At 40.7% G+C, this 14,077-nt stretch overlaps 2 protein-coding genes across 2 annotated transcripts in view; one reads left to right on the top strand and one right to left on the bottom strand.

The window, feature by feature from the left end:
• Positions 1-12,547, top strand: part of LOC110803497 (uncharacterized) — a 29,434-nt gene extending 16,887 nt beyond the window's left edge. Inside the window, exon 4 of the transcript XR_008929758.1 lies at positions 12,242-12,547. The gene's annotated coding sequence lies outside the window, so the exon portion shown is untranslated. The remainder of the gene's footprint in view (positions 1-12,241) is intronic.
• On the bottom strand, positions 23-5,574 carry LOC130469310 (uncharacterized). Its single transcript, XM_056838433.1, has 5 exons — positions 2,990-5,574; positions 2,644-2,897; positions 2,309-2,392; positions 1,532-2,230; positions 23-1,450 (listed from the first exon to the last, which is right to left on the bottom strand). The coding sequence occupies exons 1-5, from the start codon at positions 4,035-4,037 to the stop codon at positions 650-652; spliced, it is 2,886 nt and encodes a 961-aa protein (XP_056694411.1). The 5' UTR covers positions 4,038-5,574; the 3' UTR covers positions 23-649.
• Positions 12,548-14,077: the final 1,530 nt, after the last annotated feature.

Here is a 14,077-nt window from a genome sequence, read left to right as displayed (position 1 = left end):
CACAAGAGATCGGAAGAACAATCCAAACCTCTGAGCAGATCGACGGATTTGAAGAGTCTGGAAACTAAAGAGTCTCTTAGCAGATCTACGGATTTGAAGAACTCGCAAAACTAAAGAGTCTCTTAGCAGATCTACGGATTTGAAGAACTCGCAAAACTAAAGAGTCTCTTAGCAGATCTACGGATTTGAAGAACTCACAAAGTCAAAGAGTCTCTTAGCAGATCTACGGATTTGAAGAACTCGCAAAACTAAAGAGTCTCTTAGCAGATCTACGGATTTAAAGAGCTCGCAAGATCAAAAGGTTTTTAGCAAGTCTACAGAAAGAGGAGCTCGAGAAATCTACGGATTTAAAGACCTAAAAATTGCGAAAGAACAAGTTGAAAAGAAGCAGCCAAGTAACAAACATTCATTTTTTATTCAATATTTGGGGGAAGTACAAACACATCGAAAACCTCAAAAATTGAAAACAAAATGAAACAAGTTAAAATCGGCAGCCATCAACAGACAATACCGGCCTACCGAAGTACTAAAGAAAACAAAAAGAAATGAGTACAACGCAGCGCCGAGGCAAAAGGGGGAAAAGCAAGCACATATTCGGAAGTCCTCAACTGGAACCGACCGACTCTGAAGAAGACGACTGCCCGAATCCCTAACTCTTGGGAGTCTCAGAAGCGGCCCCTAGGGGAGCATCCTTCGAAGAACCCCCAGCAGTGGTATCACCTTCGGAAGTTGCCTTCTGGGCCCGAGCCTCTGCAAGAGCAGCTTGGCGTTCAGCTTCAGCTTCATCTCGATCAGCTTGGCATTCCACCAAGTGGTCCTCGGCCTGCATCCATAGAGGAACTTTCTCGTTCCAAGGGAAGTGAGGCATGTGCTTCGCAAACATGCGCCGAGCACCCAGGATGCCGTTCCAGTACTGCTCTCTACACTGATCAGCAGTGTAGAGGTTGACTCGCTCCTGCTCCAGCTTCCGAATATAGTCATCTTTTTCCCGAAGCTTCAGCCGAAGGACAGGCACCTTATCAGCTTGCTGCTGGATCAGCTCCCGATGCTGGACAAAATGGTGGAGCCTTAACTCCGCCTCTTTACGCTCCTTGTCGGCCGCTTCAAATTTAGACTTCATCTCCTGGAAGAGTCTATCTTTTTCCTCAAGTTCGCTAGCGAACTTAGCGGCCATATCCTTCTTCTCCTCAGCAAAGGAAGCGATCTTCTCAGCATCCTCTTCAACTCGGAAGATGAGCTGGCTAACCTCGGTCCCGATCTTCTCAGCAGACTCTCTAGCCTCGCGACTATAGTGAAGGTACAGCTGCTTGAGTTCCGTAAGCTCGGAGAGGAGTTGCCCAGCCTTCTGGTCCAAAATGGGAATATCACGAGCATAAGCCTCACGATATTTCCTCAGTTGTTTCTCCTCAACCGAGCTACACTCGGAAGCGAACGAAGACCAGAAAACAGCCTGGGAACGAGAGAAAGATGAGCAAAATAGGAAAAACATAAAACAAAAACACAACTCAAAGAGAAAAATCTAGCAAATTACCTCGTTCAGATAGTACTGGGCCATCATTGCCGGATTCCTCTCTTCGGCCCCAGGAACCCTCCACTGCGGGTTAGCACGAAGCAGATTCTCCCGAGCAGCCTCGGGGCCCACCAAGGATCCCACGTGAGCCAAAGGGTCCTCTCCCAAAATCGGAGCCCTGGCATATCGAGCCATCGCCTCCCTTACTTCTTCGGGGATCCGTTTTAGCGGAACATCCGAACAGGGATCAGCATGGATCAGCCTATCCAGGGCCGAGGTAGAAGTAGAACCCAAAGTTGAGTGGCGCCTCTTCCTCGTCAAACCTTGCTCGGGCTGCTCCTCCTCTCCAGCAGAGGGAACCTCCTTCTGAACCTCGGGGACCGCAGCTTCGGGGCCCGAGAGATCTATCATCTCCTTGTCTGGACTCTTCTCCCTCTCGAAGGGAAGATCAGCAGACTCCTTCTTCTCCCCAGCTACCTCAGGGACATCCGAACCAGGAACAAAATCGGCTTCAATCGCCTCCATCACCTCGGTGATATCCTGGATTTCGATCCCCAAAGCAGCAGATGGTTTAAGGGGAGAAGGGATGATATCTTCCTCGATCAGCGGCTGATCCACGGCCGGCGGTTCAGCAACCACCACACTCTTTAACTTCTGCCCGGGCAAGGGCATGAAGTGAAGAAGATTCTTAGGAGGAGGCATGACTTCCGAAACTGCTTCCTGCATAGCAAGCATTCAAAGATTAGTTTCCGAAAAGGGGAGAAACGAACTACAAAAACTCCAAGTCAGAACAAATACCTTCTCCGAGGGCTGAGAAGCCTTCGCTTTCTTCGGATGCGTGGAAGGCCTCAAAAGAGTGCTACCCTTCCTTTTGCGTTGATCCTAAAAAGGGGAGACCAAGGGTCAACGAATGTAAAAGAAGAAAAAGGAAGAAATAGAGAAAAAAGCGGGAAATACCCGGTTCCTAGATAAAGAGATATCTATCCGAGCCGGAGATGAAACCGAAGGAACGGCACGCGGCACAGCGTCAGTCCCAGGACCCTAAAAAGATGGTCCAGGACCAAGACGTTAGCCGACGGCCAACCGAAAAGAAAAAGATAAACAGAAAATCGAGCCTATAAATGAACACTCACCGGATCCGAAGTCGTCTTCAACTCAGGAAGCACAACCTTCACAGGAACAGCTTCAACAGAAGAGGCGGAATCCCACGGATCAGCTCGAACTTCGGATATCCGAGCAACCCCCAAAGGAGACAACACGTAATCCTTCAGACGAGGATTACGAGGGTTATCTTTTCCGAACTTGTACTCGGGAGCCGGGTCGTGAATAGTCTTCAAATCCAAAGAAATGCCCAACTTCTTAGGATCAATGCAGCTAAAGCCGTACTCTGCAAAAACAAAGCACAAAACATGTCAGCAAAACGAAACAGGAAAGAGGACAAACTCACTGAAAAAACGGTCTCAGCCGAAAGACACCTACCCCTGTCAAAAATCCTGCTGAGACCGGCAACAGCAAGAATGTCCTCCCTCAGAATGTAATTGAGATTCGGGAGCCAGCTAGACGGCAGTCGGTGGTTATCCTCTTGAGCCAAGAACCACTGGAGGAGGTCCACATAGTGGCGATGGTTCCGATCTGGAGCCGCCACACCCCTCATATCAGGATCAGGAGCCACGAACCACTTCGGAGGACGATAAAAGTTGGGATGCTTCGGATCCGTCGGCACACGGACGAGCAACCACTCCGTCTTCCAATTGTGGTCAGAGCTAAGGTAGGGGTACGCCGTGATGTAGTTCGGATCCCCCCTCTTTCGGGACTTCTTGTTGACAATGGTCCACCAACCATACCCATCACCCTTGGAAGCATGGTTGAGAACCAGATCGTGAAGATCCCGAAAAATAGCGACAGAGCAAGGGAAATTGACGAAGTCACACACCCATCTAAATCCGATTATGTGCCACATAGATTTGGGTGTGAGCTGGGCCAAACTAATGTTGTACGACACCAAAACCTCGGATACGAACGGATCCAAAGGAAAGCGGAGACCATTCTCCAAATGGTGAGTATACACGGAAATGAACCCCCTCGGTGGATGAGTCACCCGAGGACGCTCTTGTTCAGGAAGCTCGCACCAGTACCCCAAGGCATGCTGAATTCCGTATAGCTCCTCGGCCTTCCGATGATAATTCCCTAACTTCGCTTCCACCAACCAGTCACCGCTGACCGATTTCTCCAACGGACCGTCGATCTGCGTGGTCTCATGCAAAATTGAGGCATACTTGCCCTTCGGATCAGCTTCCGACCAATGAACTGGAAACTCGGAGTAACGACGACGAACACCCGAAAAACCAGCTCTCTCACCAGAGGTTGCACGTTCATCTTCGGAAGCATCCCAACCAATCGAACTCTTCTCCAACGGCCTCTCCGAAGGTCGACCCCTCGAAGATTTCGGTAACCTCCCCGAAGGCACGTTCTCTCTCTCACTAGAGGAGCCAACAACGAACTTGTTTTTGCCCCTATTCTTTGCCATGGTCGCGAAATCTCGATCTAGGGTTTAGATTGAGGGGTAGAAGGAAGAACGAAGAAAAAAGGAGAACTCAGAAACAAATTACCTTTTTCCGAAGCGGAATTCGCCGATAAAGCGAACAACACAAGTTCCCGAAGTCTAAAGTTGGCCGAATTTCGTAGATCTGAAGAAGCAAATTGCACTGCGATCGCCGGAATTTAGAGAGAGAATGGGTTTGAAATAAGGAGTAAAAAGTTTAAAAGGAGCAAGGCACCCAGTATTTATAGAAAAGAGAAAGGGCGCATCAACTTCCTCAAACCCACGATCTCCATGACACAGTACAATTCCCAACACTTGTCATCAATGCAAATCATCCCTTTTCAAAAAAGAGAGGGAACTTTCGGACTTCTGACAGCTGGAAACCCACCCATTTAATTCTAAATGGACCGGGTCTGGGGGGCATGTTGTTTGGGCTCCCAATTAATTCTCAATTGGGCCACTAAGTCCAAAGCCCAATGGCTCTAAACAACAACATCAAACCTACCAATGGCTATTCAGCCATCCATTAAGGCCCAAGGCCCAATAACAATAAGTGACCTATGGGCATTTATTATGCAAACACTATAAATAGGCCGCCAAGGCTCACACCTCAAGGTACGTCCAATTTATCGCCTTAAGACTACTCTTCTAGAGAACTTCTCTCTAGAATCCGAGCATCATTCTTACTTAGGCATCGGAGGGGCTTTCCTCGGAAACACCCCCGAGGCCAGTGACTTTGCTCTTGTGCAGGTGAATTCGGACTCCACTCATTCAAACAAGCAAGATCTTCAACACATACAAAAGGGCCTTCATTCGAAGCCCATTGTTTCCATCTTTACAACACCGGAACAAATAGGATTAATACTCTTTGCAGTTAAGGGACCACCCCTTAATTACTAGACAAGTAGTGGTCTAAGCTCTCAAATGTATTGTATTTAACTTCTTTTTTTCCCTTTGAGAAGAACAACGTTGTATTGTGATCAACTAAGAGTAATTACAAACCAGTTTGCTTGGTAGAGACGGTGTGCAACTCACCTTGTGACGTGGAGGTCATATGTTCGAGCCTTACCATTCACGAACATGTTCTTGGGAGTGGGCTTTCCCCTTACCCCTTCACCCCTTGCTCTCAAGCGTCTATCGATGATAGATGTTGGTTTAGTATAAAATCGAAACAAAGTGCACCGCATATTGACGTATGTCAAAATATTCCGAGCAAAGAGCAATAGACCGACGGGGTGTGAACCGAGACCTTGTCCGGTGGAAAGAGAGGGCCAATCTTTGAGTGAGTGGATTTATTAGGGTTAATTAGTTCAAAGATGAAAGTGTTGGTTAGTTAATTAAATAATAATTAAGGGGTTGTTTGCATGTTTGGGACATATTTGAGGTACAAGGGCACTTTACAAAGAGTGGCTTTCGGTGATGTTGAGGGGCCAATGATAAAGGAGAAGCCAATTGAATCAAGGACATTGTTAAATTGAACCATAAATAACACAATTATGGTCCAAATCCAATATGAGAAAAGTGAGAAACAGTGTACTTATCTCTATTTAATTCTCAAGGTCGTAGCTCTTATCATGTTTGTTTGTGGTCCTAAAATAAAAGGGGTGTCCTATAACTTTTGGCTTGTAAAGTTTTGTGGTCCTTAAAGTACTTTCTAGGTCGCCTGTTAAGCTGACTCGAGGTAAAAGGGTTTTCAACTTTTGTTTGAGGTAAGTAGCATAGATATTTTTAGGTGGTGTTTGTTTACCAAAGGGTGGGTGGGGGCCGGAAGATGTGTATGTATTTAACAAGGGAAGATGCGGTTGCGAGGGGGTGGTGCCCAAGGTTGTTTGACGGGTTGAGTTGAGTCAAGATTAAAGATGGCTGCGGGCAGGGCTCGACCAGACACGAGCACGAAAAAAACACGGCACGACACGGGCACAAATTCGTGGGTCGTGCCTGGGCCTTAATTTTTTGGAAAAAGCACGACTCGATAAAACACGCTAAATTTAGTAAAATTAGTCTTAGACACGACGGACTGGCCCGACCCGACACAAAAGCCCGTGGGCTTGGGCCTTGTTTTGAACTTTTTGACATGGCTTGGCATGATACAATGCGGGTCGTGGCTTGACCCGAAGCTCGACCCGACCTGAAGCCCGACCCGAAGCCCGACCCGACCCAGCCCAGCCCAGCCCAGCCCACGGCCATCTTTAGTCAAGATCGAGTCAGAGCAGGTTGTGGATCAATAGTTAATTGCCAATAATCGAGTATTCGAGTAAGGATAGAGATAAATGTGAGCACACGTGAATATAAAACTTTTCAGTTATAAAATAACCAGTTAGTTAATAGGTTGTCTATACTACTCTTAACAAAACACATAAAATAACTTTCTGAATTAAACACAAACTAATTTGCATCAAACAACTTCTAACTGAACAAGCATTAGTATTTTCTTATCGCAAGTACCTTAGATTCTAGATTTATTTGGGTATTATTTTGACTTATATAAATAGACCATGACAAAAAAAACATGTCCAATAGATCCATGTCCAATGATATCTTTTTTATTTGACCATCCCTGTGCCCATTAGGTTGTCTTACGTCTTCATTAACCATGTTCAATGGTGACCTAGTTATGTGCGGGAAGGTTGAGTAGAGTTGTCAAAAACTGACTCCATTCGAGAAATTGACCTGCACCGACCTGTATTCTTAAGGATCTGGATCCGACCCAAGACTCAAAATGTTGTTGAAACAGAAAATTCATAATGCGACCTTATCCAACACGTTAAAACCGACGATCGATTTTGACACATTAATGCTTTACCCGGACCTGAACCCAACACCCGACTTGAATATGACCCCAACCCGATTCAACATCCGACCTCATATCAACCCGAAATCGATTATAAGCTGATGAAACTTGTTGTTGAATTACAAATTTAAAACTGTACATCTTAACCGGAAATATGGACGAAAATCTTATGCGATCCCATTTCAACGACTATATTTTTTTATTTCCTTCTACTCTCCCACGATTTTCATGTATATAAGCTACAATTTTTCCTTACTTTCCGTTAATTCACATAAAGTTTGCATCCATTTTGTAGTTAAGAGGTGGCGAAAAACAATTTTTTTTTAGGTGGTAAATAACAATTTTTTTTAGGTGGTAAAAAACAATTATTCAATTTTTTTAGGAGGTGAAAAATAATTTAACCGAAAAATTAATTATAAGATTAAAATTTGACTAGACCTGATAGACATCAGACCAGGTCTTAACCCGTGTCTTAGAGTATACTCAACCTGAATTTTAACCGACCCGATAAATTATCTGAACCCAAAATTAACTTCTACAAGCCCGACTCAAATCGACTCAAACCCTCGATAAGACCCAAATATGAAATTGTACCCGACAGGAATAAGACCGGAACCAAACCCGATCTATATTCGAAATGAAAAAATTACCCGACATGACTAGACAAAAAATCAAGTTGACCGAATCTGCAAACCTGGCCTCAACCGGAGTGATAAAATGACCCAATACGACTCGACCGGATCATGACCCGAGATTCGAGATGATCAGACCAGGACCCGACTCGAGTAACCGTTTTGACAACATTAGATTGAGGGATACTGTTAGACAATGGTAGTTTGGTGTGGGAAAGAAGAGAGAAGTAGAGGGTGAATAATGGGGCATTGGAGGTGAGAGGGAAGGGCTTTAGTGAAGGGAAGGGTGTAGTGCATAGGAGGAGTTATAAAGGGGGTATCCTAGAGGGGAATAAAAGTCTTTATCATCTTAATTTTAAATACAATCAACTTGGGCAGGATAGAAGTCTTACCAGCTTTTAAGTATTTGCTCACTTATTTGAAGCCCGTGCGATAAATGGTTAAAAACAATAGTTAAAATACAATGACTTATAGTATAAGTTTATATAAAAAAATTGTTATACTCCGTCTATGATATCCCTAATTGGCCTAATTGTAATACCAAAGAAAACATAATTTTTTTTAATCTAAATAAGAAAAACTTTTGATAAAAATATATACTTTGTATATGAACTTTTAAGTGTATTTTTAATGTACTGCTATTAACAAATTTACATTTTAAAAGTATTATTAACACTCTTTGAAAAATATTACCCCCTCCGTCTCGGTATACTTGCACCGCTTTTCTTATAAATTTGTCCCGAAACACTTGCACCGTTTCTATAAATGACATATTTTTTCTACGTGTTTTCTATAAATTTATTTAGATTAAAAAATCATGAAATTAACAAAGAAAAGAAGGGGAAAAAAAATGTTGTGCTTTCTTTTAGATAATCAAATATGTTTTTTTTTTCCTCTTAAATATATTTTGATATTGTAACTCGATCAATGTACAGTTGTAACTGAATTGTTTTCGTATAAGTCATAAATAAAGTAGTACAAAAAAAAATTACACAAATAATACAAATTACTCAAAAATTTAGTTTATAGATGGTTGGTTAGCCAATTTTATTCTTGAAACTCATATACAATGAAATTCATATTTTTCTCAAGCTGTGTATATATACAAAAATATAATTATAAGTAAATTTAAAATGACTATATAAAAAAACTCAAATTATATGTAATATTATGGACATTATTCGGGATACTAACTAGTTGTACGTAAAAGGCGATAACGAACGGCTGTTAATTTTTGAAGTTATCGGTTTGAACCTCATGCGCACAGATCGGTCAGATCAATAATATAATCTTGGGTTTTTCAATTCCTCTGGAATATGTGCGTACGAACATTTTCGTCAGTGTCAATTATGACCTACGCGCGTTTGTCATGGCTACAATTAGTACAATGTCGTCAAATGTGAATGATACAGATTACAGAGTATGAATTACTACCGTACGAGCCGGAGTAAGCTTTTCTTCATAAAATCATAGTGATTCTTGCACCAAAAAATACTCAGGATATATAGTGAACAGAAAGAAAGGTGATGGGTGGAAGATGTGATCAAGTTTGCACTTTTCTTCTAAATCTTTTCAACAACAAAACGAGGGGAAAATGATTACCTCCAATCCCTTTTCCCTTTCCTAATAAATAATACGGAGTACTAAACCCAAATACTCAACTAATCCCGGCCACTATAGGGGAGCTTACTAAACTCACTAATCCCACCGTAGGGAAATTTACTACACTCAAAGGATGTAGTTTTATTGAATCTGAAGACAAACACATGAATAATTAAACCAAAAGGGCCGGAAATGGCCAAATTTCCGAAGAAATTTCCTATTTCCGGCCTAAAAATCCTTTGAAATTTGTAAACCCTATAGAGAAAAAAAAAAGGGAGGACGGCTAGGGTTTTTCTGGAGTATATCATTTACTTTATTTTAATACTAGTTTGTGCCCGTGCAAAATGCACGGGATTTTTATAAAATTAGTAAATATTTCCTAGAGTAATAATTTTAGTTTCCTTCTTTATTCATATTATTATTTAAATTGATTAAAGTTTTTAATACTTTTCTGTTTTGTTAGTATTTTTTGCCTCGTGTTGATATTTTAATTCCATCCTTTGGTAGTTTCCTACTTCTATTTGGTTTAGCTTAATTTAAGGGAATTAAGGGTGATGACATGGAGTAGTTGTAGTTTGAGAATTGGGATTTTGGAGCACTCACATTAACCACCACTCCGCTTTAATAATATAGTTTGCTTACAAATTTTTGTAGAAGATCTTGTTTCATACCCCATGTCATGTCACCTCACCACGTTCAAAATATTATAAGGAATAAGTTTAACTTTTAAGTAAGTACTTCGTAAGTTTTAGATCGATTGTGTGATAGGAGACTAGTTGGGGCCTTAGGGGCAGAACTATCCTTGGGCATGGTGTGTTACGTGATACCATTCCCAAACTAAAAAAACACTTATAACATTAGCGTGGAGTCGTGGACAAGGAGACATAAAATGTTCATTTGGTTCAGTGGTTAGAATGTTTGCGCGCAACATGAAGTTGGTGAATTGTTTTCGAAACCAAACTCCTGCGCCCCTTTTATTATTTTCATCCTTTTTGTTTATTGGTTCAACTCCCACTATGTTTAAGCAATGCACCACTTATTCCTCTCTTTTTTTTCCCAATATCTCTTCCACTTCTTACTCTTGTTGATAGATTGCAATCTGCAACCCTATTTTTATATGCATTCTCCATTCATTTGTTCTTATAAAACTTCCATTTTCTTTATTTTCTAAACTTTTATCCTTCCCCTGTTATATACTGTATTTATCTAATTCGAAATTAAAAATTATGACTTTAAAGAAGAGTAAAAGCGAACAATTTTGACGTTAAACCCGCAATTTAGAAGGTGGACCATGGTGCACATAGAGCTACGTGCACTAAAAGAACACAGTATATAATTGAAAGAACATCTGGTTACGAGAAAAGAACATGAGTATTTTTTTTTATTTAGGTTTTAATAAATAGTAAAATAATCAATTATTTTTATAATAAAAAAGTGAAATATTATATCGCATGTTCTTTTGCCGTAGTGTCGTGTTCTTTTACTTATGCACACATGTTCTTTTGGTGCACGTAGCTCTATGTGCACCACGGTCCATAGTCCACGAATTGCGTTAAATCCATTTTTTAATAAATAAATACATGACGTAGTTAATGTAATTGTTTTTAAAATAAGACAATTCATTGTACTTTATTATGTCTAACAAATCCAGGTTTTCAAATTAGCGTATTTGAAGGTGTCCTATCAAGTTTAAACAATTGATCCCCAATTTGAAGTATAATAAGTAGACGGTGGTGACAAGCCATCAAAAAAATCCTCGCTTCGCCACTGACTAGTTGTTGTTTATTTAGGTAGAATTCTTGCATGGCCCCTTTAAACAGCAGCCACCCAAACACACAAAGTAATCCAGAAATGGAAAGAAATATCAACATTAATTTTCGGGGGTGGAAACTGTATATGATGGAGATAGAACCATATTTCATGATTCTTTTTCATACTCCGTATTTAATGATTTGGAAGGATAGAGACATTACACTAGGAATATACAGTATACTTTTGACTCCCTGTTTTTTTTTTTTCTCGTTCATTGTATACTGTTGAGGGGTGTTACGGTGTACCTTGTTAGGTTTGGGAAAGTTTATTTTCCGTTTCAAAATAATTGTCGCTTTTAACAAATTTATTTTGATAATGTTGAGTAGTCTATAGTAGTTTATGTTACACCAGTGTTTTACACTACAAGAAATTGTACTATTAACGACGGGAAATCCCATCGCTAAAGGTAAATAATTGTTGATTAACGACGGGATTTTCCGTCGCGAACCCGTCATAAAAGGGGCGGTCGTTAATGGAAAATCCCGTCGTTAATCCGTTGTAAAAGACATTTGCGACGGTTGTTCCCGTCTTTGTTGGGTTGTTATCCCCGTCGTAAAAGCTCTTTTACGATGGGATTTTTACCCGTCGTTATTAGGTTGTCATAAAAGATACTTTCTCCGTTCCTAAATATGTGTCCACTTTGAAAGCTGATACATATACCCTATGGGTATGGAATAGTGTCATACCCTGGGCTCTCATTGGTTATTTTCACACAAGCAACCCCACATGGGATTTAAATTTAAATCTAAAATAGCAACCCCACATGATATTTATAAATCTAAACCAATCACAACCCAGGGTATGACATTATTCCATACCCATAGGGTATATGTAGGACCTTTGGACATTTACACGGTAATTAATAAAACTGAATGGTGTGTAAGAGGTAATGATTGGGAATGTTTTTTTTTTTTTTAAAGGAAAAAGTAGATAATTGTTTATTAATAAAGTATATATAAAAGTGAATGTGGTGATTAAAAAGTGGTAAAAGTGTAGAATGTGTAAGAAAAAGTAAAATGATTTATAGAAAAGTGGGAAAGGTGTGTGGAAAAGTGAGAAAAGTGTATGGAAAAGTGGGAAAGGTGTATGTCCAAAAATGGAAACTAAACATTTACAAGGAAACGCTATTTATAGGAACTGGATACGTATTTAGGAACTGAGGGAGTACAAATTTTTGTAGTGTAATTATGAAGTACTACAATTTTTTATAATTTGGATGGACTAGTTTGTGTTTCGTAGAATAGAGACAATAGAGTAATGCAGACATGCAGTAATGCTCAATTTGTTGGTTTTCATGCATAAGTGGTAAATGCGCACAACTAACTTTGTGCTGCAAATTGCACGTCCTGAAGCTAATCATCCTGGATTCCTGGAGCATGTTTTTCTATAGCCGATGTACCAAGCCCCTGCATGAACGTTTCCAGGTGCTCTTGACGTGTTGCCGGGGTGGAAATTAGCAAGTATGTCATGATCAGGATCCCACTTTGAATCGGTAAGGAAAGCAGGTTTGATAAGTTGAGCAATCAAGACAGTCCTACGATCCCGATCGTAATTCTAATAACATTGAAAATTTGTTTCACCTATATACTTTAACGGATGATATTGTTGGAATTTTTAGATATGGATGAGAACGTTTTAACGTATCCTATTAATAGTTTAGTGTATCGCTATTCGACGTCCGCATACGTTAAAATCGCTCGCGTATTTTACGTAAAAGTACGATTTTACCCTTATAAATTCTACGCCCCCTCCCTTCACTTCTCACCTCCAACTTTTAACCCTCTATCTCCGACCGCCTACTCCTAAAATCCGGCGACATTCTGACAGCTTTCTTCTTAACATTCTCGGTCATTCATGCACCACCACCTTCACGTAGAAACACCTTCACACACCACCACGTACTTTTTTTTTAAAAGAATCTGATTCACAACTGCAGCCGAGGATTGGCGGCGCCCAACCATGGTGTACCGCCCATAATATATTGGCGGCCGCCAGGCCCGCCACCATGGATTAGCCGCAGATCTTGGGCGGCTGAGCCATGGTGGCAGCCGCCAATTCTAGGCGACACACCATGGCAGGGTGTCGCCAATTCTCAGAGGCACACCATGGTTGGGTGCCGCCAATACTGGGCGGTAGTTTTTATTTTAAACAAAAATCCATTTGAAATCTATTTTCGTGCTTGTTACCAAAACAAACCAAAAAAAATTTACTTTATATATATATATATATATATATATATATATATATATATATATATATATATATATATATATATATATATATATATATATATATATATATATATATATATATATATATATTTATTTATTTTATAATTTCAATTTCAGCATATAATTTTTTTTAAGAATTGTTAAAAAAAACTTAGAAAATATAAATCATTAAACAAAAATCAAAAAAATTAAATAAATCGGAAATTAGGGGAGGGGGAACAAAGGACGAAAAGAGGGGAAGAGGGGTGCCGCCCAGAATTAGCGGCCATAACCATGAAGCTGTTGCCCATGTTTGGCGGCCACCACCATAGCCGTGTAGGCCATGTTGGCGGCCACCAAATACGAGTGGCAGTCATAAAAAATAAAAACAAAAATTAAATTCTATTGTTTGAAGCATTGGCCGAAGGCGGCATCTCCCTGGAGTCGTTAAATTTGGCGACTGCTCCACTCTTCGCGGCTCTTCTGTTCTCCCTCCTCTCCTTTGTTCTCTCTCCTCCTCGGAGTTTTTGATGTGGCCTCGGAGAAGAGTGACGTGTGTGTGCATAGTGAAGTGTGCATTGATGTGGTGGTCGGAGCAGAGTGCAGTAGTGAGGTTTTGGTGGTTGTGGGCGTGAAGTGGTGGTTGACGGCAGGGGAGAGGTGAAGGGTGCGGGGAGAGGTGAAGGGGAGGGGATGATTTTGTATAAGGGAATTAAGGTACTTTCACAGTTAATACCAGGGTGATATTTTGCGAAATAGGACGTCGAATGAAAACCTTCATAGTTTATCATTTAGATAAAGATAATAGACTAATGGTAATAATGTTTCTCGGGAAGAAACGTGGTTACGAGATAAACATGTAAACAAGTATATAACGCTACTCTGTGAGTCTTCCCCCTCTTTTTTTTTTTTTTGACAGTAATTACACACAAAAGAGAAAAGCTAGTGTCCATCATTCCTAGCTGAAACAGCTAGATC

This window comes from Spinacia oleracea, chromosome 1 (genome assembly GCF_020520425.1).
Source record: "Spinacia oleracea cultivar Varoflay chromosome 1, BTI_SOV_V1, whole genome shotgun sequence".
Lineage (NCBI taxonomy): Eukaryota > Viridiplantae > Streptophyta > Magnoliopsida > Caryophyllales > Amaranthaceae > Spinacia > Spinacia oleracea.
The sequence above is the reverse complement of the archived record's forward strand: the minus strand, read 5'-3'. Positions and strand labels throughout refer to the sequence as shown.

Coding starts and splice junctions, on each gene's coding strand:
- LOC130469310 (XM_056838433.1), bottom strand. CDS start 4,037: ATGGCAAAGAATAGGGGCAAAAACAAGTTCGTTGTTGGCTCCTCTAGT. Junction 2,898..2,989: donor CAGCAGGATTTTTGACAGGG/GTAGGTGTCTTT, acceptor TTGTTTTTGCAG/AGTACGGCTTTAGCTGCATT. Junction 2,231..2,308: donor CTTCTCAGCCCTCGGAGAAG/GTATTTGTTCTG, acceptor CTTGCTATGCAG/GAAGCAGTTTCGGAAGTCAT.